Raw genomic sequence first — 25,128 nt, forward strand, 5'->3', positions numbered from 1 at the left:
AGTAATTCATTTTATACACACAAAAAAACTGTCCCTGTTTTTAAGGTTAACAGAGGGAAATGGTTCTAATTTCATACAGGAGTAATAAAGGCCTAGTGCACTAATTTTGTGGGAATGTATTTTTCTTATTTTTATATTATTATATTTTTTTACTGTGATTTATCAGGAGGTGCCAGCACCCTCAGCACCCCTACTTCCCGTAGCTATGCAAATGGCACCTAATTGGTGCAACAACCCATATATTCAAGTATATTAATTCATTTCTTATTATTGCACTGATTAATAGAGTGTTCTTTAGTCCTAATTGTGTTGGATATCACTCTCTTCCAGAGAAAAACATCCCAAGTCGTAGCATTGCTTTGTGACCTTGACCCACAGCTCTATTGCAAATCCAACCAGCTGGGATATGAGCAGTTTGGTCATCACGACTGACACAAAATAGAAACTATTGATTTATTGACGCATTTTGTATCTCTATCCTGGGGGCTAACTCTCCAGTTCCCAAAAGCAAATCTCTCATCTTATCTCAACAGAGATGCACATCCATTCAAATTCCAGTTTGGTTTCTTTTCTCTCTCTTTTTTCCTCTCTCTAGGTTTCGGCAGGAAAGGGAGATCTTGATTAGGACATTACTCAGGAATTGCAGAGTTCAAGGCCATTTGGATTACTACCCCACCCTTAGCTTGCAGGAAACACTGAACGTGGTGAAAGATTCCATTTTGTAACTGCACCTCTAAAGCACTGTTCATGTTCAGTGCTAGTTACCTATTGACAATATTTACTCCTCTCATGATCTGCCGTCTGTATTTCAGCCACTCTTGTGAGGGCAGTCTAATGATTGGCAGAGACTGAAAACAATCATTCAGAGTTACAAAAATAACAACAGCCATTTTGTTTAGGCCTAGATATACATATTATATGATATAGCAAACTAGCAAATTAACAGACTAGAAATCGGCATCCAAGGACGAAAAACTAAGGTTGAAGACTGGACATCTTAGCGAAGCAGTTCAAAGGTTGCTTCCTTCTTCCCTCACTGTTGAATCAACATCCTGTGGCCTGTGGTGGGTCAGAAGATTGAAATTCTTCTGACTTCCTGTGTATTAGGGCTGGATTAGTGGATGAGGTCACACTGCTATGTTTAGGGGTGACTAACCACTGGACAAAGGCGTTGTCAGATCAACATTCAACATTTGATTGAGTTGTCAGACATTAACTTTAAAACCTGAAATGCTATTGTTGATTGTTCTTTGAAAACTAGATCGAAATTAAACAAAAACTGTGCGTGTTAACAATGTTTTGCCAACTAACCAGCAACGTCGATCTAAAAACCTTATGCCAACAAAACACATGGGAACACTGGGAAAACATAAATACCAGGTAGCGTACTTGACAAGATGTCTCCATGTCATAAAGTGGATAAAGTCCCTCTACTGATAGAAGGGTAAAAACAGATCACCAGTCAGATAAGTCAGGGTGTTATGGCAGATGGCCTGTTTGTTCTTTAACAAGGCCTCAGGTTATCACACAAGCAGCTACCAACAGCTATATGTTTCAAATCAATGACTCAACGTCAACATTTTTCTGGCAGACAATGCCTGGCAAAAAGGGAAAACAAAGCACTAAACAGGACATGGCTTTGTGTCCATTTACACCCAGTAAAAACATTCACTACATTTCGATAAATCTCACTCTTACTTTATAGTAAAGACGTGGTTGAAAACCTCAAGATCATACTTACTATTCTCAAAAGTCACGATAGCACTATATTTTACAGTAGTTTCCACTGGTATTTACCTGCTATTAACTAGGATGAAGGCCGGAATTCAATCCGATCACGCTTTGTCGACAATGCACCTTTAAAGGTCATTTCCGATTTAGCCGACATATGCAGCGTTTACTGTGAATGCGTGGCGAAAGCGGGAACATTGCCTTTAAAAGCTCCATTACTGACCAAGCACGATTGGATTTAATCCCAGCCTAGGTAAATGGTATTCTCTGGAATTTACTAATCAGAATTCAACAACTGAGGGCATAACAAAAGCTAACCTTCAATGTTATATTTCAGGGTATCATTCAAATGAGGTGTCAAGTTCAAATAGTCAGTCAGTGTAACTTAATAGAGTAAATCAAACTTGTAAAGACCAGAACTACTCTTTTTCAACACTCAAGTTTGCCCCCTTCCCCACCCCAGCCCATTCAAAGACTTCAGTTCCATGACTTTCTGTTGCCTTCTTTTTTTGTCTCCCCGTAAAATATTTTCTTGCCAGCAGCAGAACAGACGGTCATTTAGAGGCCGACTGTGGTGGAAGCCGGGTTGGCAGGGCCCTGTTCGCAGACAAACGTAGTACTTCAGCACTCAAGTCCGTGTGGTGGTAGTCCAGCTCATTGGGGTGGAGAAGTAGCTACAGTCTTGTACAGAAGCGACTGGAGTGCATCTAATAACTTTTTTTACACTATTGTGCAGACCCAATCAATACAATGTTAGGTCGAATATCGTCTTTTCACACGGTCCTTTCCAGCACGGCTTTAGCAACTATGGCGGATGTGTAACCAAGCCAGCTCAAGCTTGTCAAAGCAAATTATTGACCTAAAAACCCCACTTCAAGGACCCAGATTAAACCTACTCCTGGATGAAAAGGATCAATGGAAAATCTCAATTAAAAAGTGCTTTTAAGTACAGGAATAAGCTTCATCTGGCTGAGAGAAACCAGCCTTAAATGTATTAGATAAAACAGAAAAATACATGGGACCTGACAATGCACTTTCAATTTCTTTTTGGTTGATACAGCCACGGGACAGCTGTACAAAATGATTTGCTCAATGTTTTTTACAGATCATGTCTGTTTAAAAAAAGTCACTGGCACAATGACACCACGCGGTTATGCTGAAAATATAACACATTTTTACAAACTATGAACCAGAGAGCTCTGCCTAAATAGCGTCCTATCCATGGGGTCTACTTGTACATCAAGCTGTCTCACGCTACAGAAACAGGAGATAGGCTCCTGTCCTATGAGCAGTTCTGGCTCGAACAAGGTTACTACTTCCTCTTGCTAAAATCAAGGGTCACGGTGATACAACCAATGGTAATCCTAGTCCCCCTTACATTAAGTCTGACCTTTTCAGTTGAACGTTACTGTTCCTAGATCCTGTAGACTACACTTTGAGACCCGATTAACATTTGCTACAATAGAAGTGTTGCACTAAAATGAGCACTAGCAGCACACCAGGTCAATCTATCAATTCTGTAATATCTTCGCTCAATTTAAAACAATAAATATTATGACGCATGCTGGCACTACATGACACAAGAATAGTCATCAATAAAGTTGACTCTGTGATGTTTTTATCAAGTCAGTCATCTATAACTGAGTAAAGCAAATAGACCAGAGGGTGAAAGTTCAAGTCTATCTCTCTGTCTTCCTTTTCATTCCGGCTGCTTTACAACATTGGACAAGGTTTCGGCAGTTAGTAAACTCTACACAAAGCTACATATTAACAAATGGCACATATTCATCCAGCCGTATCCACATAGTTGTTGTGGCCAGTTTATACCATTAAAATTAGAAAAACTAGACAAATTCTGACCATTGCTGTAAATGTAATGATATATTAATGAAAAGGGGACTTCTATATAACATATATAGAAGAGACACATTCAACAACACAATAGTGCATTCAGACACAATAGCTCATAGAGAGACTGAGTTAATGACTGATATTATCATGTGGCATAGACCACATTCTCTTTGGGATGAGAGAATCCCCAACAAAGATGTCAACAAAAGTAATCTACACAAGGACAGCAGGACTATAAAACAATGTTACTATGATAACGGTTACATTACCATGTTCATTTCTCCTTTTTTTCTATTGCAGTCTAGCCTGGGGTTCATCATAACGAAAATATGAAAATGAATGTCAAAAATGTTTTTGGAAAATAAGTAATTTTGTAGTAAATGTGCTAAACAATAGTAAACAATATCACACAATATAACACAATGACATACTGTTCAACTAATAGTGATGCTATATAACATATAATAAGCGTATATCCCTGTTTTGTAAAAAATAAAAATATATTTTTTAAATAACACACAAGGCTCCTATACTAACTGTGTAAAAACATATTGTTAAGCGCTATAATTTCCTAGAATTTGACTCCTTGAAAGTGTATTTGCATGGGATGGCTGGACAAAACAACCACTCCCACCTTCCCTGTCCCCTCTCATGCTATTGTTGTCCTGACTACCCACTAAGAACTAGCATGCATGCCATTTATTTAGCATCGTGGATTGTGTGTTTGTAGACGGAGGGCCTCCTTCGAAAACAGTTATTTAGTATTTTAATGTCAACACTAAATTCCTATCCTCCAAAAAAGACACAGCCTTATAATTCAATCTGAAAGTCATCCTTACGCCAGATCATGGTGCTGCCATACTAAACGTGTCATATCCACCACTGTCTTATAGGATTAAGACACCCAATTTGTTTTATTTTCTAAGAAGTAAAAGAACAACGACGAAATATAATGCTCTTCATCCAACTAACATTACCGTGATAAACAACTGCCAAATTCAACACAGAGGAACCAGAATTCTCTCTCTTGACCTCGCCGTCTATCTGCTGACAGAGCATATAGCATAGCAACACCTATAAACAAAAGGCGACTGCAGTCTCCATCCTTCACTTACCTTGTAGCTGTTTAAAGCGCCCTTCTAACATGTTGTAGTTGAAAGCCACCTGAGCTGGGTAACCAGAGTCCGGGTCGGTGTATTGTACATCTTGCCCACCCAACTCCCAGTCCACTTCCATAGTTCCAAACGAAAACTGGGACCCGCTGAAAGAAAATACCCCCTCGGGAAAAAAAACACAAGCACAGCAAGGCGGAAAAACGGAGGGAAGTTAAGAAGGGATCCAATGGGCTTTTTTTTAGCCTTCTACCGCCAACCTTGCTACACCGCAAGCTCCAAAAAAGAATCCAGTAAAAGTAAGGAAAGGAGGGAATGTTCTCAAGGACGAGACTCTTCCCAGAGCAGCCACTGAAGGACCAGGCGTGGAGAAGCAGGATCTGTGTCAAATAGGGGGCACAACATGCTTCTTCTTCTCTCTTGATTGTTCTGTCTTCCCTCTCAACCCATTCAAAAGCAGCCTCCACCCCACCCCCCTCTCACACCCCCCCCCCCCCCCCCCTCCCTCTGTCAAAAGCAGCCTCCACCCCACCCCCCTCTCACGCCCCCCTGCCTCTGGTTGTGAGCTGCCCACCCATTCAGGGGTACAGGCTTTTTAAAGAGTGGTATTGCCCCCCCCAAAAAAATCACTGCACCTCATCCTCAACTGGCAGACAATTAAGGAAGGAGAAGGAATAGGTTTCCAATAAAAAAAAAGAGAATAAAAGGTTTTTTCTCAAATACAGCACACCTTTCATAAGTCTGGGAGGAGGAGGGGATGGGTTTAAAGAGGGGAGGGGAACAGGAGTTTGTAATATCGTCAGTGGCTAGCCACTGCCTGGGAGCTCAGTGATGATGTCACCGCCTCATTTCCATGATGGCCCCAGCAGTGGGGAGAAAAAGGAAGGAGGTTGGGCCATACTAAGCCTGAAGAGAGGAGGGGCTAGAGGGAAGCTAGCCAGGATACAACCCCCCATTTCCCAGCATTGTTGTTCAGTTAGAGACAGAGGAAAAATCTAGCCATTCCAGAAATGTATAAATGCTGGTTTTAAATTATGTGAGCGACCAACGTCCTGTCAAAAAATCGACCCAACAAACTTCCTGTTTCAGAGGAACTGAAAGCCTCCCCTCTTTCTTCCTAATGGATGAATAGTCCCCATACTGGCTCATGAATGGTTGCTTCCCAAACAAAGGAGGAGCACACTCAACCAGTTTCCACTATGCAGAACATCACAAAGCAAAAAGGATTCTGATTACAAATCAAACATAAATGGTCAAGGTACCTCTGCGAACATTGCCAGGGCAAGGACAGACAGATTTCTCTCTAAGCAGAGACACCTTCTATAACAGTTAGTGTTTGATTCTTTGAGGCTTTGAAAGTATGAGCTTAGTATAGCAACAGATAAGAGTTGGGTTAGGACTAAAGATGGTACTGTATCATTTGAAGATTAATCTATTTGTCAATCAAAAAATAAAATGACTCATAAATCATAATGTCCAAAAGAGGTGGTCTTCACAGATAGATCCCTTAAACAATGTAAACTATGCTTGGGTCCTATTATTGCTCACGCTATTTCTATTTGCCGCAAAACTGATAAACAACGTAACTGGGAATCAAAATGCCCATACAAAAAAATGCACAATAAGGGCGTCTTTTGCATCTCCCCAATGGTCCAAATGTGGAATCCATACCATTTCTGATATTATGGAGAGTAATGGTTATTGAACATTCTAAGATTTGAAAGACACATACACATTACCAGGCAACTTCTTTTTTCTATAGGTCTTATTTACAACTTAAGTCACCTATGCTGGCCTATGGTATCCCTCGGGAAACTCAACTACCGAACCATCTAATATTGGGATTCATAAAGAAATTATCTGGGCTTCCAAAATAACTGATCTCTATAATATACACTGAGTATACAAAACATTAGGAACACCTGCTCTTTCAACAACAGACTGACCAGGTGAATCCAGGTTAAAGCCATGGTCCTTTATTGATGTCACTTGTTAAAGCCACTTCAAAATCACTGTAGATGAAGGGGAGGAGACAGGTTAAAGAAGGATTGTTAAGCCTTGAGACAATTGAGACATGGATTGTGCATGTGTGCCATTCAGAGGGTAAATGGTCAACACAAAATATTTAAGTGCCTTTGAACGGGGTATGGTAGTAGATGCTAGGCACACCAGTTTGTGTCAAGAACTGCAATGCTGCTGGGTTTTTCACGCTCAACTGTTGCCCGTGAGTATCAAGAATGGTTCACCACCCAAAGGACATCCAGCCAACTTGACACAACTGTGGGAAGCATTGGAGTCAACATAGGCCAGCATCCCTGTGGAACGCTTTCGACACCTTGTAGAGTCTATTCCCCGACAAATTGAGGCTGTTCCGAGGGCAAAAAGGGAGAGGATGCAACTCAATATTAGGAAGGTGTTCCTAATGTTTATTATACTCAGTGTATAAACCACTTTTGGAAAGTTCATATTCTGACCTAGTCATTAAAAAAGTGTGGTCCACAGATATAAGTGAATCTGTACAACCCTTCAACTGGAACAGAATATGGAACTTGGCATCCTGTGATCCGAACCATCAATTTATACTATACATTTAAGTTTGTTCACAGACTGTATTTAACACCAAGGAAATGTTTTACGTTGGATGGAGACATGTTGGATTGGTGGGGTTGGGGGATGGGATGAGAGGTTGGGGGTGGAGGCTCACTTCTTTTTGTTTATTTTCCTTTACATACAACATTTGTTATTACCTTTTAACTCTGTAATATGATCATAATGATCAATACTTAGTATTTATGTATATTTTTTTATGTTTTTTTTTTATATTTTTGAGTGGCAGCCCACAGGTTAATATGATGATATGAAACCTTATGTTGTACCTGTACCCCACACCCCCAATAATAAATCATCAAATTAAAAAGGTGGTCACAAAAAATAAATCATTAGTAGTCCAGATAATCCTAGTAAATACAACCAAATGAATTCCATACCATACAAGACTAGGCTCTGACCAAATGTTTTCCACAATGATTCCCCCTTGGATTTAGCCACTGACTCAACCATGTAACCTTATATTCATGGCAGTCTCAGGAGTTCTCTGCCGCAGAGTATTTTTGCTACATAGCAGCACCATCAACAATATCCCATTTGTCCTCCTCCTGTTCATGAGAAAGCCTTGTGGCGAAGGAGGAGGCCACAGATATGCTGCCTTATACCTACTCCTCATGATGTTATGAATTCATGCTCATCTCAGTACCACGAGTCTTGCAAATCGAATCATTACGACAATGGACACAGGGAATGAGAAGAGGCTAGAAAGGACGCCGTCTGTCTGTCTTTCTGCTGTCTGCCTGTCTGTCTGTCTTTCTGCTGTCTGCCTGTCTGTCTGTCTGCCCAACCTTAGACGTAGATCCTTAGATGTAGATCCCAGTAGTTCATGTGCTTGGGCAGTTTGATTGAGGAACACTAGAATTCCCATAATATAAATTTGATTATTATTTGTTAAATAATATTACATTTGTTGTGTCACAATAAAGCATAAGGGAGTGGTAAACAAAACAAATTGAACAAATATACAATGGGTAAAAACACATGATGAATATGCATTCCTAGTTGTACAGAGCCAAAATAAATATGTGAACTGTAAATGGAACGAACGAGACATTAAAGACTTCCTTGTTTTGGTCACAAGGTATCCACAAGGCCATACCCTGCCTAAGGGCTATTCTTCCACAGCCTCCCTATTCTTCCATAACCTCTTGATTACAAGCCTTTTCATCTAGACTTGTAACGCACGGTTCTAAGTCAGCTTCTTAGTCAAGAAAAATACACGCGTCCTTCCACATGACTCACCTCATAGGAATGTCTATGAAACAGAGAAAGGAAATAGGGTGGTGACATAGGGGTGTGGGTTTCTGGGTGGGTCTGTGTGATGGTCAACCTCTGTGATAATCAGACAAATTGAAAATACCAAAAACTTGAGAGTGAAATCTCTTTAAAATGTCAAATTGAGTTGTTCATAAAAATGACAGTCATCCATTCCTTTTCCTTGTGGCAAATTTAATGTAGATATGCTTTTATTTTAGGAGGATGTGAAACAATAGGGCCTTCACTGAGCTCATGAAGTTGCCTCTTCTCAAAAGTTTCACATGATGCTACAAATAATGAGGTCAGAACAATTCATGGAGTATGGCCAAGCCCACAGATTTGCAGTGAGTGGAAAATGTATGCACCAAAATGAACCTTGCTTTGCTGACTTACCTTGAAATAGCAGATCTGTATGCAGGTCTCCTATCTTAATTTGATCACTCTGTTGTCGCAGAGAAGCAGGGTCAAATTAAGATTGTGTGTGTGTGTGTGTGTGTGTGTGGTGTGTGTGTGTGTGGTGTGTGTGTGTGTGTGTGTGTGAAGAGTAGCTGCTGCTTTCGCAACAGCTAATGGGAATCGTAACAAAATACCAAATACCAAATAATTTACCCACAATCCACTGCTTTACACTTCCCCATGTGTTCCCATCAGTTAATCTATGTGTCTAATCAATAATTAAAATGAAGAACCTCACTTAAGATGTGTAGATTCCAATCTGGCTTCACAGTAATCCTTTACATTAAGTTGCTCTTATTCCTGTGTAGTAAACCTGCAATTACTACATTCACAACATTGTTGTAACAAAATAATTGTGTAATATTTTAATACCTTAGTAATTGCATAGAAATGAAGAGCTTGTCAAACAGAGCATGAAAAGGGTGGGACTTAAGTCGGAGAAAGCTCAATTTTATGCAAATGTCCGGCTATGTGGTAGCGTGGTTGATCAATCGAAGCCTACTATAGCTTCTAGCCCCTACTGGATTGGCTGTTGATACCTAGCACTACCTAGCATGCTGTCGGCTTGCTAGCACCCAAATGGTAAGCAACTCTGGGAGAAGCTAGTGTTGCTAGGTGAAGCAATGCTTGCTTGTGGACATTGGACATAATAGGTGAGTTTGAAAGCTTACCAACTTACCAACAAAAGAAGGAAAAATACTTTAACGTACTACTTCTGTCGTTTTTTGGGGTATCTGTACTTTACTATTTATATATTTTTGACAACTTTTATTTTTTACTTCACGACATTCCTAAGGAAAATAATGTACTTTTTACATTTTCCTTGACAGTCAAAAGTAGTTGTTACATGATGAATGCTTAGCAGGACAGGAAAATTGTCCAATTCACGCACTTATCAATTGAACACATGGTCATCCCTACTGCCTCTGATCTGACAGACTCACTAAATATAAATGCATAATTTGTAAATGATGTCTTGAGTGTCGGAATATAACCCTGACTATCCGTACATTTTAAAAACAAGAAACTGGTGCCATCTGCTTTGCTTAATAGAAGGAATTTGAAATGAATTATACTTTTACTTTCAATACTTAATACTTTAGCAATTACATTTACTTTTGATACTTATATTTAGAACCAAATAATTTTAGACTTACTACTCAAGTAGTATTTTACTGGATGACTTTCAATTTTACATGAGTAACTTTCAATATTTTAAGGTCAATTTAGTACTTTTTCCACTACTGTTGAACTCCCTGAAATTGGAAGGTAGGAAGATCGATCCCCAGCCGAGTCATACCAAAGACTACATTTAAAAAAAATAATGATGCCTCTCTGCTTGGCACTTAGCATTATAGCTTTAAGGATTGGGTGTAAGGCCTTGCAACAGACTAGCATCCTGTCCAGGGGGTATACTTTTAAATCAAGCTGTCTCACGCTACTGGACCAAGAGATATATGTACTCTTCTGGCTCGGACAAGGCTTAATTGTCCAAGGCTTACTTAGGGTTTAATTGCAGGGAACCGGGCTAGTGAGATTTCCTGAGATTTCCCACCCAAACCCATTCTTGTTTCCTGGGGCAAACAATGTTGAGAAACCGATAAATTATAATAAATATTTATGCCTTTATGCCTAAGGAAAACATTCCTTAGGCTACTTGCATGGCTTCTATACATTGAATTGCCAACTACGACATTTCGACGTAGTTACGGTAGACGATGTCCAATCTCAATCTCCCTCTAACATTCAAATCTCCACTAATGTGTGGCACTGGCAGAGGCTCAAATATAAACTGTTGCTAATCACAAAACGGCTGATACACTGTGACCACAAAAGCGCTCGAGGAAATAAACATTTGCAATAAAAAAAATGCACAATCTTATGTTAACAAAAGAGGGCGTACGATTGGCTACTGGTCAGATTCGCAGAAAATTGATCAACTGCGCTATCCAATGTGCTGAATCTCCGCTAGCCTGTGACAGTCACCACAACAAGTGGGTTATCAGGAAGTATAAACAGCCACAACCTTCTCAAATTCCCCCGATAGCAGGTGCAACGGGAGATAAAAGGGGTCAACACGCTGCCTGACATCTTTCAGTGAAAGGTAGGCATAAACTAATGTAATTTTCACTAGACCTCATAATATTTTACCAATCGGACAGCGCTTCATAGGCCTAGGCTACCTTAAAACTAAGCTACAATGATTCTCTACACTATACTAGCTTATTTTGTCACAAACTGAAATCAGGCGAACTATTAGAGTTTTAGCAACCAGGAAATGGCGGGAGCGATTTCTGCATATTGCAACTTTAACAGAGTATGTTGGCTGCTTGTGTGGGCGTGTGTGTGTGGGGGGTTAGGGGTGGTTACATAGTTACCAAGCCACTGGGAATGTAATGATGTCCCTTCCTGTTTGAGTCATACGGGGCGAGATGATTCTCAGATGCAACACCGTTACTGTAAACATCAAGCGGGCCCTCTTCAATCAAATGTCTTGAATTCATATGCCGTTCATTTTACAAAGTTTTATTTAAGAACAAAGTTTAATAGATTCAACCCAGGGCGCCTGGTTACTAGGTTGGATTTGAAGGGCCTCTAGTAGGTACATGTTCATGCAGCCATTAAAGACACTCTTGACTGCAGCAAGTGGAGTTGGGTGAGAGGCGTATGCTCCACTGGGCAGGAATGCAGGAAAACACAGTCATGTGAGAAGCAGGATGCTCATCGGAATGCCAGGGGCTTTTTTTTCGAGTTCTCAAAACAGCTTGCGGTCTCCGGCCAGCAAGAAGAGAAACCAAGGAACACTTTCTATTTTTGATCATTTTTTCTCTCTTGTCAAAACATTTTGCTCAATTGCAGGGTTGGCTGCTGGTTCTGCACAGGCATTTACCTAATGAAACTCTCTCTGTTCCAGTAAGCCTAGGTGACTTTGCCATGGGGATTTTGTATCTAATCTCTCATTTAAAACAGCTCAATGATAGAAAGTCACAACTATTCTACTATTACCAAATGTCATGTCAATCCACCAACAATAATTGCACCAAATTATAATTTCTTACTTTCTCAGTTGAATTTCTCAACACACATTGATCTATATACAAATTAATGATGTGGTTGCTGGGCAGTTTCAAAGAGGTTTCTTCCCTATCTTCCTGTATCTGTCTGCCAACATCTACCTTGAGCGTTAGCTTTGCCTGCCTGGAGTGCCAGGTGGGTGGGGTTTGCACTTTTGCCATAATTTTTATTGGTTTCATTGCATCAGGCAAGCACAGCTCCACTATTTTGAATAGTATTTCAACCGAAGTCCAAGTGTACATCATCATACGACCATTGCTATTCTATGAGATGAAGTGAATGCAATGCCAACAACAGGGGTTATCCTTCTTGGCACTAACTCCTCTCCTCTCTGCCTCACTCACCTGCCAGGGCCTTGATGCGCGAGCGCTCGAACAGGCGAGCTGAGCTGTTCTCGTTGTCCCACTCATCATCCCAGCGGTTGTTGACCGTGTCGCTGCTGCTGTACTGCTGCGTGATCTCCATGTGCTCATATTCCGCGGCCACTGTCGTCATCCTGACCTTTCACCTTTGACCTTTTCACCGATTATACTTCCTCATCAGTGGCTTCTAATGAAGCCCTGCAAACACAGACAGAGAGAGACATGTTCACATACATGCTACATTCAGTTAGAACAGCAGGGCTGTATTAGGTTTAGGGTGAAGTTGCCCCTAGATGCTGATCTTGGGTCAGTTTAGCATTTTCCCCCTTATAATGGGTTGGGGGAGGGAAAGCTGATTCTAGTTCTGTGCCTGGGGTACACTTCACTGAGAGGTGGGATTACATGTTGTTCCAAGTCGTCTTTATGCAGTCATGCTGTGCATCGCAGAAAATTGCTGTATCATATTAATGTGGTTGTGAGATCTGATCATCTGTGCAGCATGACTGCAGAAAAGATGAGCTGGAATGCAACCATTGTATAAGGGCAGAACTATGGGGATATTTTCAATAAGATTTCAGCCCGATGTATCACGCCATGCCTAAACATGGTTCATAGGTAGACAAACAGAGCAATAGTACACAATGTCTATCTCTTGGTTTAATCACATTTTCCAAATATGTCAAGGATTTAAACCCAATTATAGATATGTGAAAAGTGAAAAACTGAATGACAATGGCATTTTGTCATAATAGAAATTACATTCATTATAGGGAAATGGAGACAACAGTGTTTCCCCACTCAAAGTGAATTAGCCAACAATGTTTTGCTGCTGCCTAAGGACAAACTAATCAAGACACAGTGCCATCTTCTGGTAAAACCCGAGACTCACTTCTACAGATCGTTTTCTATCAAATATACCACAATCATTCAGGGTAGCCAATTCCTGCAGTCAATGACCAAAAGCACCCTCTTTGACCTCATGGGTGGAATGTTATTCATATTTTTTGTTAAATTTCAGTCTTCTGTGATCTATATAAAGTTGATGGCAGCATTAGTTTCAAAATTATGATATTCCCATTTTTAAATATAGCTACCCTGAAAGTCCAGAGTGCTTTATTTGAAATAAATGTATTGATACCGGATGGTATCATGTTCAAATTGATCAGAAATACAGTGTAGACATTGTTAATGTTGTAAATGGCTATTGTAGCTGGAAACGGCAGCTTTTTTATGGAATATCTACATGGGCGTAGAGGCCCATTATCAGCAACCATCACTCCTGTGTTCCAATGGAACGTTGTGTTAGCTACTCCAAGTTTATCATTTTAAAAGGCTAATTGATCATTAGAAAAACCTTTTTCAGTTATGTTAGCACAGCTAAAAACTGTTGTTCTGATTAAAGAAGCAATAAAACAGGCCTTCTTTAGACTAGTTGAGTATCTGGGTTAGATTACAGGCTCAAAATGTCCAGAAACAAAGCACTTTCTTCTGAAACTCGTCAGTCTATTCTTGTTCTGAGAAATGAAGGCTATTCTATGTGAGATATTGCCAAGAAACTGAAGATCTCATTCAACGCTGTGTACTACTCCAGTCACATAACAGCGCAAACTGTCTATAACCAGATTGGAAAGAGTAATGGGAGGCCCCGGTGCACAATTGAGCATAATTGCAAAAAGGTTTTCTAATGTCTTTTAAACTTATAAACTTGGATCAGCTAACACAACATGCCATTTGAACACAGGAGTGATGGTAGCTGATAAATGGGCCTCTGTACCCCTATGTAGATATTCCATTAAAAATGAGCCATTTCCAGCTACAATAATCATTTACAACATTAACAATGTCTACACTGTATTTCTGATCGATTTGATGTTATTTTAATGGACAAATGTGTAAGTCAGCACTACGGCTAGACGGGGTCGTTCATGGAGCTGACAACTGAACTACAACCTGAGATCGTGTCTTACTTGCAAAACGTGTTTTACGAACACTCGTGTATGTACAGTGCATTCGGAAAGCATTCAGAACCCTTCACTTTTTCCACATTTTGTTACGTTACAGCCTTATTCTAAAATGTATTAAATAATATAATTCATCATCAATCTACAATACCATAATGACAAAGGTTTTTAGAATTTTTTATTAATGTATTAAAAATAAAAAACTGAAAAATCTTATTCATAAGTATTCAGAAGCTTTGCAAACCTGTCATCAAGGCAAAATATTGCTATATGAAGAATCTCAAATATAAAATATATTTTGATTTGTTTAACACTTTTTAGGTTACAACATGATTCCATATGCATTATTTCATATGTTTATGTGTTCAATATTATTCTACAATGTAGAAAATAGTAAAAATAATTAAGAAAAACCCTTGAATTAGTAGGTGTTCTAAAACTTTTGACCAGCTTAATGAGGTAGTCATGACATAGGCACCTGGAATGTGCCTTGTTAAAAGTTAATTTGTGGAATTTCTTTCCTTCTTAATGTGTTTGAGACAATCAGTTGGTTTGTGACAAGGTAGGGGTGGTATACAGAAGATAGCCCTATTTGGTAAAAAAGACCAAGTCCATATTATGGCAATAACGGCTCAAATATGCAAAGAGAAACGTCAGTCTATCGTTACTTTAAGACATGAAGGTCAGTCAATCAGGAAAATGTCAAGAACTTTGAAAGTTTCTTCAAGTGCAGTTGCAAAAACCATCAAGCACTATGATGAAACTGGCACTCATGAGGACCGCCACAGGAAAGGGAGAGCCAGAGTTCCTCTGCTGCTGAGGATAAGTTCATTAGAGTTAACTGCAGCTCAGATTGCAGCCCAAATAAATGCTTTACAGAGTTAAAGTAACAGACACATCTCAAGATCAACTGTTCAGAGGAGACTGCGTGAATTATGCCTTCATGGTCAAATTGCTACAAAGAATCCACTCCTAAAGGACACCAATAAGAAGAAGAGACTTGCTTGGGCGAAGAAACATGAGCAATGGACATTCGACTGGTGGAAATCTGTCCTATGGTCTGTTGAGTCCAAATGTAAAAATGTTGGTTCCAACCGCCATGTCTTTGTGAGATGCAGAGAAGGTGAACGGATGATCTCTGCATGTGTGGTTCCCACCATGAAGCATGGAGGAGGAGGTGTGATGGAGTGGGGGTTCTTTGCTGGTGACACTGTCAGTGTTTTATTTAGAATTCAAGGCACACTTAACCAGCATGACTATCACAGCATTCGGCAGCGATATGACATCCCATCTGGTTTGCGCTTAGTGGGACTTTCATTTGTTTTTCAACAGGACAATGACCCAAAACACACCACCAGGCTGTGCAAGGGCTATTTGACCAAGGAGAGTGATAGAGGGCTGCATCAGATGACCTGACCTCAACCTAATTCAGATGGTTTGGGATGAGTTGGACAGCAGAGTGAAGGAGAGCAGCCAACAAGTGCTCAGCATATGTGGGAACTCCTTCAAGACTGTTGGAAAATCATTCCTCATGAAGCTGGTTGAGAGAATGCCAAGAGTGTGCAAAGCTGTCATCAAGGCAAAGGGTGGCTACTTTAAAGAATCTCAAATATAAAATATATTTTGATTTGTTTAACACTTTTTTGGTTACTACATGATTCCATGTGTTATTTCATAGTTGTGATATCTTCACTATTATGCTACAATGTAGAAAATAGTAATAATAAAGAAAAACCCTTGATGAGTAGGTGTATCCAAACTTTTGACTGGTACTGTATATAATACATAAACTAATAATACTCCCAATCAGATGCTTACGAAAATAGGCCTCATACCCTACAATAAAGAATAATTAAGAATAAAATAAAGAAAGAGAGATGGAGGGCGTCATCTTTGGCGTTGTCATTATCACAGCTCCTACAGTTGATGGGAGCAGCAGTGTACATACAGTACATACTTTATTTCCCTAACCAGAGGCCTCCACAGTGACTACAGCTGCCTTTTACCCACTTCGCCACTTAGCAGACAATTCTAAGTGCATATGATCATCAGCAGAAACTGCAACCAAAGGGCTCTCCACTTCCTGTAAACATTAGTAGTTGTCTATAGATTGCCTCAGCCTTTTCCTCCTCCTCTGATACTTTGTGTATCCCCCTCTATCCCTCCCCTGTCTAGGCATGAGTCCCAAATAGCACCCTTTTTCCTTTTCCCTAGTGCCCTATGGGCCCTGCTCAAAGTGTAGTGCACTATAAAGGGAATAGAGTGTCATTTGTGACGTAGCCTAGGGTGCAGGTTGACATGTATTGTCATGAGTCTTGTCCTGGAGGCGGAACTGAGCGATTTCGGCTAGAAATGCTAGCCGCAAAGTCAAAATTAGCTATATTGTAAATATTACAGAAAACTAAAATTCGCTTTTTGGTCTTCATTTAAGTTTAGGGTTAGGCGTTTGCAGTGTGGTTAAGGTAAGGGTTAGGTTTAAAATCAGATTTTATGACTTTGTAGATGTACCAGCTAGTGCTGACACTGCAGAGCTGCCTGCATAACATGAAAAAGGCTAACCTGCTCCTAAGACTGCCAAGCCATTACTGCCAAAGAGTATTCAACTCAACCAATTTCATTAGCTGGTTACCAACACAGCTAATGTCTATATTTGACTAGTTATCTGAACATACAAATTCTCAAGTTCTCAGTCTTTGTTTGGTAAAAAATAATTCAAATAATTTTAAAGATGTAGTCCGGGATCTTAAGAATTTACAAATCCGTAGCATATTGTACGAATTGGAATTCGTAACATACCATGCACATTTTTTTAAATGGAGGACGTAACATATCATACGGCATAGATGAGGTAGAACACAATTGTGCAAAATCTTCAGGGACCCGTTTTGGCACATGATCACAACATTCAAAACTACTGGCTGAAATTATGCAAAAGCATTACTTTACGGCAATCATTGATAATACTTCTGCTCAACTGCTCTGTACTGATCGTTTATGTCTTATTAAATAAAAAATGTCCATCCGTATTATATATATTTTTCACTTTTACCCCTTTTTCTTTCAAATTGGTAGTTACAGTTTTGTCCCATCACTGCAACTACCGTACGGACTCGAGAGTAGCGAAGGTGGAGAGCCATGCGTCCTCTGAAACACGACCCAGCCAAGCAGCACTGCTTCTTGACACACTGCTAGCTTAACCAGGAAGCCAGCAACACCAATGTGTCGGAGGAAACACCGTACAACTGGCGACTGAAAGTCAGCTTGCAGGAACCCGGCCCGCCACAAGGAGTCACTAGAGCGCGACGGGACAAGGATATCCTGGCCGGCCAAACCCTCCCATAACCAGGACGACGCTGGGCCAATTGTGCACCGGCTCATGGGTCTCCCGGTCATGGCCGGCTGTGACACAGCCTGGGATCGAACCCGGGTCTGTAATGCACCACCCGGGAGGCCCCCATCCATATTCTAAATACAAAATAAATGTTCTGTTTTGATGGAATGATTCAAGTGGGGATACATTTTAATCATCATAAGAAGTCCTAGGATTCAGAAAATAAGTTAATTAGCAATTATGCATTAGTGATCTTAACATTTACTGGATGTAAGAGGAGATATCAGCCCTCGAGGAAATGGAGGAGGAGATATGGGACGGTATGGAGCTCTTCAAATGGCCTTCGTGTTAATGTCCTGAAAGGAAAGCAGAGCTAATATGGGTCCTCTGGGGCTAGAACAACTCTAATGGAACAGGTAACATGAGCCCTCCAAACACTCCCTAACCCTGTGGATAAATCCCATGAGGATATAAAAACAGACTTCCGTCAAACCTAAAGTATGGCACATATCAAATGCAGAAGTGATGCATTGTTCATATTGAGATACAGGTATACTTTTTGCTGGGTGAGTTTAGGTCAGTCATCAGGTCAGGTCAGACTGTAAGGGGTCAGGAAGTAGATTCAGGTTCATCTATTCATTCCTTGTAAGAAATACCTTAAGAATTTGAATTATGTTGTTAAAATGATGTTATTTCTAGTGTGTTCTTATGCCAAATACTTACTGGGTTTCTTAAATTCCTTCGTGTGTGTACTGATTTTTCCTGCAAGTCAACATGTACTCCCTGCCTGCAAATAGCGTACATTTCACTATAGACCTTTCCATCTACTCATTTCAGAGAGGAATGACATGAAACTACTCACTCTGCAAAAACTGGTTGAACCAATGTTTCCATGTCGTTTAAAAAATAGTCAATGTGATACCATTGAATCAACATGGAAAACTGATTGGATTTGCAAAAAGTCATCAACGTACGGGAATTTAGTATTTTTTTCAGCCAACTTTAAATCCAATGACATGGTGACACGTTTTGTTGATTTCACATTGAATTCACATTAGTTGACAACTCAACCAAATGTAAATCAAAAAGAGATGTTGAACTGACATCTATGCCCAGTGGGTAGCCATCCTTTCTCTCTAAGAAACACTACAAAGCCCTACCATACCACCACTAGGTGTCCTCCTCTTCCAAAGGCTCTCACAACTGCTAGAATTATCAAGTCAGGCTCAGTACCCCCTTCCCTCTCCTTCTCTCCCCTCCCCTATGACATTGCTTATATGCAGCTGTTGGGTCATTTAATTTCTGCTATGGTCCATCTCAACAGAATCCCTAGATCGCCTACAAAAGCCCTAAATGGCATTGGACCCTCCAACCTGTCAGATCTACGAAACGTCCTTTTTCCTCCCACACACACCACGCCTTTGGAACTCCCTTCCCGACAATCTCAGGGCTGCTCAAACCTATGGGATATTTAAAGCAGGCCTTTAGACTCATCTCTATTGGCTGGCATTTCTGTTCGATATATTATAATTTTTCACCCCACAGCCCTTTCATTCGGAGTAGGGTGAAGTTGTCCCTAGACGCTGATCATTTGTCAGGCGGGTTAGGATTGGGTAAAGGAAACTAATCCTAGCCTGTACCTAGGGGAAACTTCACCCCACAGCCCTTTCATCACACTAAATCTAGGGTTTGTTCAGGATAGGTGAGTAATATCATCTCTACACATCACATTTCTATGAGCAACCGTTTGAACATTTCACCTTCTTGAATACACCCCAGGTTAAGAATTATGGCAAAGCAGTCCAGTTCAGCGGTTAAGAATGTTGGTCCAGTAACCGAAAGGTCGCTAGTTTTAATCCCCAAGCTGACTAAGGGAATTATCTGTCAATGTGCCATTTAGTAAGTTGCTCTGGATAAGTTGCTCTGGTTAAGAGTATCTGCTAAATGACTCAACTATAAATGTAATGATATTTCACTCGCAGACACAATTTCACCCACTAGGGAACTGAGATCCGCATTGATCTGAGATGGTGCAGTCATTGAATATCAACCAGCATTTTGTCTCTTCAAATGGCAACGTTTTAACATTTTTACAGACAGTCATGTACAATTCACAGAATGAGAGCAGGCTACAAGAGATACATTCCAGTTACAAGACACCTCCATTGATGCAATACATGCTATTTACATACATTCCAAAAAAACTGAGGCTATAGGGTATATTCAGAATCTGAATGTCCCACCTGCCTCCTCCCCCAAGAAAAAGTATCATGATATTGACACCCTATTCAGATGGTATGAAAATCCAGTAAATGTAGATGTGGGTTTCTCCAATGATGATGTCATGTTTCACATGGTATGTATTGTGGATGTCCATCATCCATTTCGTATGGTATGTTATGAATAACAATTCATATGATATGTTATGAATGGCAATTTGTCCAATATGTTACGAAATTAGCTAAAGTTATGATATGTTTACGAATTCCAATTTGTTGTGGATAACGTTAGCTAGGTGGCTAACATTAGCTAGGCTAGGGGTTAGGGGTTAAGGTTAGGGTTAATCCTTATGAGTCTAAACTGGGGGTGGTGGGGGAGATTCTACTAAGATAACATATGGAAAGAATTGTTTTAAGATGGTCATACCAAGGATCATTTAACTATTTGATTTTGAATGTTAGGTATTTCTGATGAAACATTTAATTTGGCCTTACTGCTATTAGCCCATAGATATGCATTGAATGGCAGATTCAGACATGGAAAAACAGATATATTAGAGTGTAGCCCAAACTGTTCGGACGCTACAGGCGTTTTCATGAGAAAACCGATTTTCGGGATGTCTCGCAGATGCAGAAAGCCACTATTGGATTGAGACGTAGCCCATGCAAAAAAACTGATATCTCTACCTTAAAACAGAAGGATTTGGATGGGGATTTATTTCATCATGCTAATTAGATTTCCCACGGGGGCACGGACATCGACTGTAGGGGGTTAAAAGGTTTTAAGGTTAGTGTTAGAGTAATTTAACAAGCTAAGTCGTTGCAAAGTAGCTAAAAAGTAGTAAGTAGTTGCAAAGTTGCTAATTAGCCAAAAGTTGTCCTTGGTTAGACTTGAACGCGCAACCTTTATGTTGCTAGACGTTCACGTTATATTACACCCACTCATCCATCGCAACCAACCACCCTACATTTGGTTTTGCCTTAAGTAACCTTCTGTCTTATGTAACCATACCAAACTCATTTGAGTGTCACGGATTTACATTTACTATACTACATCTAGTCTATGAGACTAGGCTGCTTCCACCCCCTCACTCTGAGCAATAACAGAAATTGCAACAGCTTGGATACTAGCTTGGCAAATCACCATGGAGCGCTATATACCCAGAAACCTTTGTGCTATCTAACAGTTGGCTGTTGTGTGGACCCGTTCAGTCTGAAGCTATCATTTTACCATCTATTCTCCACAATGTCCGTCATGTAAAGCTGTATGGACAAGAGGGGAATGATGGCCATACTATCCTGATATAGCAACCGTCTGGCATAATTTGTTTCAGTAATTTTCATGCATTCTACATCAGCTCACCATGACAGTGCTGTGTGTTTCTAAACTAGGGCTAAGCCGAGGGTATGCATGTTTAAAATCTACATGGCAATCACACAATGATGATTTCCTTCGCAAGCAGGACATTCTAGAGCATACAATATGGACACTTTCTCCCTTTTTCAATGTATAAAGCCAGACCATCCTTGTTACATCACACATCCCCTTACCAAACACACACGCAACAAAATCTGATTTTGTATCTCCACACACCCACACAGATGCTGCTCTACACCTCGCATCGCATACTGGTGCTACGGATACGGATTGCATCTATTGTTAAGCCCCCCCTTCACTACCTCTGTTTAAAGCGACAGGAGAGACATCATGCCACTCAAGTCTTTGTGCATTCAAACATGTATGCTATCCAAGGCATGTAGTTTTGCAGCTGGCCATATTACTGTACGACTGGCTTTTTGTAACGCATCACTAGCATACCAGAAAATCGTATTTTGGGAGGGTCTCCTACTAACTGGACACACATGCATGGAATGTGTGTTAGCGCAAGTGCTTGCTACAGCTGTGCTACAGCTTTTTAGCATGACACACATAGAACAAGGCCCTACAGAAGGCACTCATTTATATTCTACTGCGTATGTGCTGAAAGAGATACAATTGCTCAGAGATGGATTTGAAACTAGATAGTTTCTAAATTGTGTAGAATTGTGCAAAAACAAGCCAAATTATGTGAATTCCAGATGATGATATTGGGCTTTGGTTGAAGGGAGGCTTGGGGAGTCCCCATAATACAGTTATTCACTCAGCCCTGAATCCTCATTTACTTCGACATCTGCCTGCGTAACTCAATTGTTTGAGTGCAAATCTTCTATCGACATGAATGTATGAAAGCATGTGCATCACATGCTAAGATTATGAAGGAAGAGATCCAAGCCTTCCAATCAGATCTTTGTCACCTGCCTCCCTCAGCCCCATTAGCTGGCCGTATCTCCTCCAACATTATTATATTTACAGTCGATGCCATACTATGCTAATCCCTTTCTCAAGTGAGTTTGTTGACGTATACCATGTCCAGAAAACACACATTCAAAAATGTTTAAATGTTTTTATTTTCATATGAGCTACATGAATGTTACGATCCATTCTTAAAAGGGTGATATTTTTTAAATAAATTGTAATTGTCTGCAGTTTCTACTGACATGCATCCTTAAATAATAACCCAACATTAATCTGAGAAATGTCTTGCTACAACAGCTGCAAGATGTTCAGTTTTCAGTTTCAAATGTGCTAATGGCTATCCAGTATGCTGTTGGTAAAAGCACACATCCAAAGCTCTTATTGTTATGTAATGTTCAGCTATTTGCAAGATGAATGACAAAGCTAGTGGGATAACAAAGAGTATGGACAACAGTTGTGCAGGGTTGAGAACCAAACCTATTTTTTTTAACGGAGAAATACCTTTGTGCATCACCATTTTACAGTAACTAAACAATATATTTTAAAATGTGTTCTGTGTCCCAACTGGGGCATAGGCTAGGTCTCTTCTGACAAGTGAGATTCTATGTAGTCATTTCACCAATTGATAGTCATATATACAAGGAAAGGATTAGGACACAGTCTATACCAGGGGTGGGCACACTTTTTGGCTCGAGGGCCACATCGGGATGAAAATAATAAACGGTGGGCCACACAGATTTTCTGGGGGAAAGATTTGTTTGCTAAAATCAATTTGCGGCCCAGAAAAAGGGCAGTTATTTGAAAATACATAGGTCCATTATCATTTCTACATACTTCCTATCTAGTTTTAAATATTCAAGTGTGGCCTGGAGTCCCAAAACAATTTCCCCATCTCCAAAAAACGTCACTCAAACCTCCCATGGGCCTGATTGAATGGGCATGCAGACCGGATCTGGCCCGTGGCCCATATTTGCCCACCCCTGATCTATACGCATCTCCAGAGTCTAAAATTATCCTCTGCTGCTTGCATCCCAGCACTGATCAGAAAGAACTGGCAAGATGCAAACATATGATCTACTCCGATTGAGCCAGATTGCCTTCACCTCTCCTCTTTTGGATTGGTACAGATAAAGTAGAGGAGAAGAGGTGTGGAGGCCACTGTAGACTATTGAGATGCAAGTATCTTACTGTGATCTAATCAGACAAACCAGCCTCTGACAGCCAGTAATGAGTACTCTGTCTTTTCTTATGCATCAATGTCATGCGCTTAAAATGTCACACATGCCAGACAATTATGACTTCATTTCCTGAAGACAAAACCTCTGGAAAATGTTAGCTGTTTTTTCTCCATTGGTCCTAGACGCTATGATACGGATGTGTCTTTCTTCACATGCAGACGAGCCCCAAAGTGAGAATACAGATGTAGTTGTTGCCTAAAGTGGCAAGCATTTGACTTAAATGTCCCCAACCTAACGGTCTTCAATCAAGTGAATGAACCTGTTCTTCTGGCCCATCTACAGTGCATTCGTAAAGTATTCAGACCCCTTCACTTTTCCCACATTTTATCACAGCCTTATTCTAAAAAAAAAAAATGGTTTAAATCCTCATCAATCTACACACAATACCCCATAATACCAAAGCGAAAACACGTTTTTAGAAATACTTTATTTACATAAATATTCAGACCATTTGCTATGAGACTCGCAATTTAGCTCAGGTGAATCCTGTTTCCATTGATCATCCTTGAGATGTTTCTACAACTTGATTGGAGTCCACCTGTGGTAAATTTAATTGATTGGTCATGATTTGGAAAGGCACACACCTGTCTATATAAGGTCCCACAGTTGACTGTGCATGTCAGAGCAAAAACCAAGCCATGAGATTGAAGGAATTGTCAGTAGAGCTCTGAGACAGGATTGTTTCGACGCACAGATCTGGGGAAGGGTACCAAAAAATGTCTGCAGCATTGAAGGACCCCAAGAACACAGTGGCCTCCATCATTCTTAAATGGAAGAAGATTGGAACCACCAAGACTCTTCCTAGAGCTGGCCACCCGGCGAAACTGAGCAATTGGGGGCGAAGGGCCTTGGTCAGGGAGGTGACCAAGAACCTGATGGTCACTCTGACAGAGCTCCAGAGTTCCTCTGTGGAGATGGCAGAAACTGCCAGAAGAACAACCATCTGTGCATCATTCCACCAATCGGGCCTTTATGGTAGAGTGGCCAGATGGAAGCCACTCCTCAGTAAAAGGCACATGACAGCCTGCTTGGAGTTTGCCAAAAGGCACCTAAAGGACAAGATTCTGGTCTGATGAAACCAAGATTGAACTCTTTGGCCTGAATGTCATGCGTCACGTCCGGAGGAAACCAGACACCGCTCATTACCTGGCCAATACCATCTCTATGGTAAAGCATGGTGGTGGCAGCATCATGCTGTGGGGATGTTTTTCAGCGGCAGGGACTGGGAGACAAGTCCAGATCGAGGGAAAGATGAACGGATCAAAGTATAGAGAGATCCTTGATGAAAACCTGTTTTTGCTTTGTCATTATGGGGTATTTTGTGTAGATTGATGACTGAGAAAACGATTGAATCCATTTTAGATTAAGGCTATAACGTAACAAAATGTGTGAAAAGAAAGGTGTCGGAATACTTTCCGAATACACTGTATCTCAGTAACAAAACAGATACAAGAATAATGGGTTCTGCTTTATTTTACTGTTGACTTGTATTTATATTTGCATACAAACGACCTGCTAAAATGGTAATTATCTAAAAATGAAATACAAATGCCAAATACAGTATTACCCCAAAAAGTAAATTTTCCATTAAATGAAATGAAAACAAAGATCAAAGATTTACTGAAAAAGAAA

General features: G+C 40.3%; 1 protein-coding gene across 2 annotated transcripts in view; it reads right to left on the reverse strand.

Moving 5' to 3' along the window:
* The window catches only part of LOC110493814 (spectrin beta chain, non-erythrocytic 1), an 87,533-nt gene that overhangs the window by 56,351 nt on the left and 6,054 nt on the right, over nucleotides 1-25,128 (reverse strand). The window contains exon 2 of one of the 2 annotated variants that reach the window (XM_021568314.3): nucleotides 12,434-12,649. In XM_021568314.3, coding sequence (XP_021423989.2) covers nucleotides 12,434-12,584 — 151 coding nt within the window. In that variant the 5' untranslated portion in view covers nucleotides 12,585-12,649. Of the gene's footprint in view, nucleotides 1-4,697; nucleotides 5,525-12,433; nucleotides 12,650-25,128 lie in introns of those variants that run through there. The other variant, XM_036949796.2, reaches the window with a different exon arrangement.

The sequence above is a fragment of the Oncorhynchus mykiss genome, chromosome 17 (assembly GCF_057628025.1).
Source record: "Oncorhynchus mykiss isolate SJ-2025 chromosome 17, ASM5762802v1, whole genome shotgun sequence".
In the NCBI taxonomy this organism is placed as follows: Eukaryota; Metazoa; Chordata; class Actinopteri; order Salmoniformes; family Salmonidae; genus Oncorhynchus; species Oncorhynchus mykiss.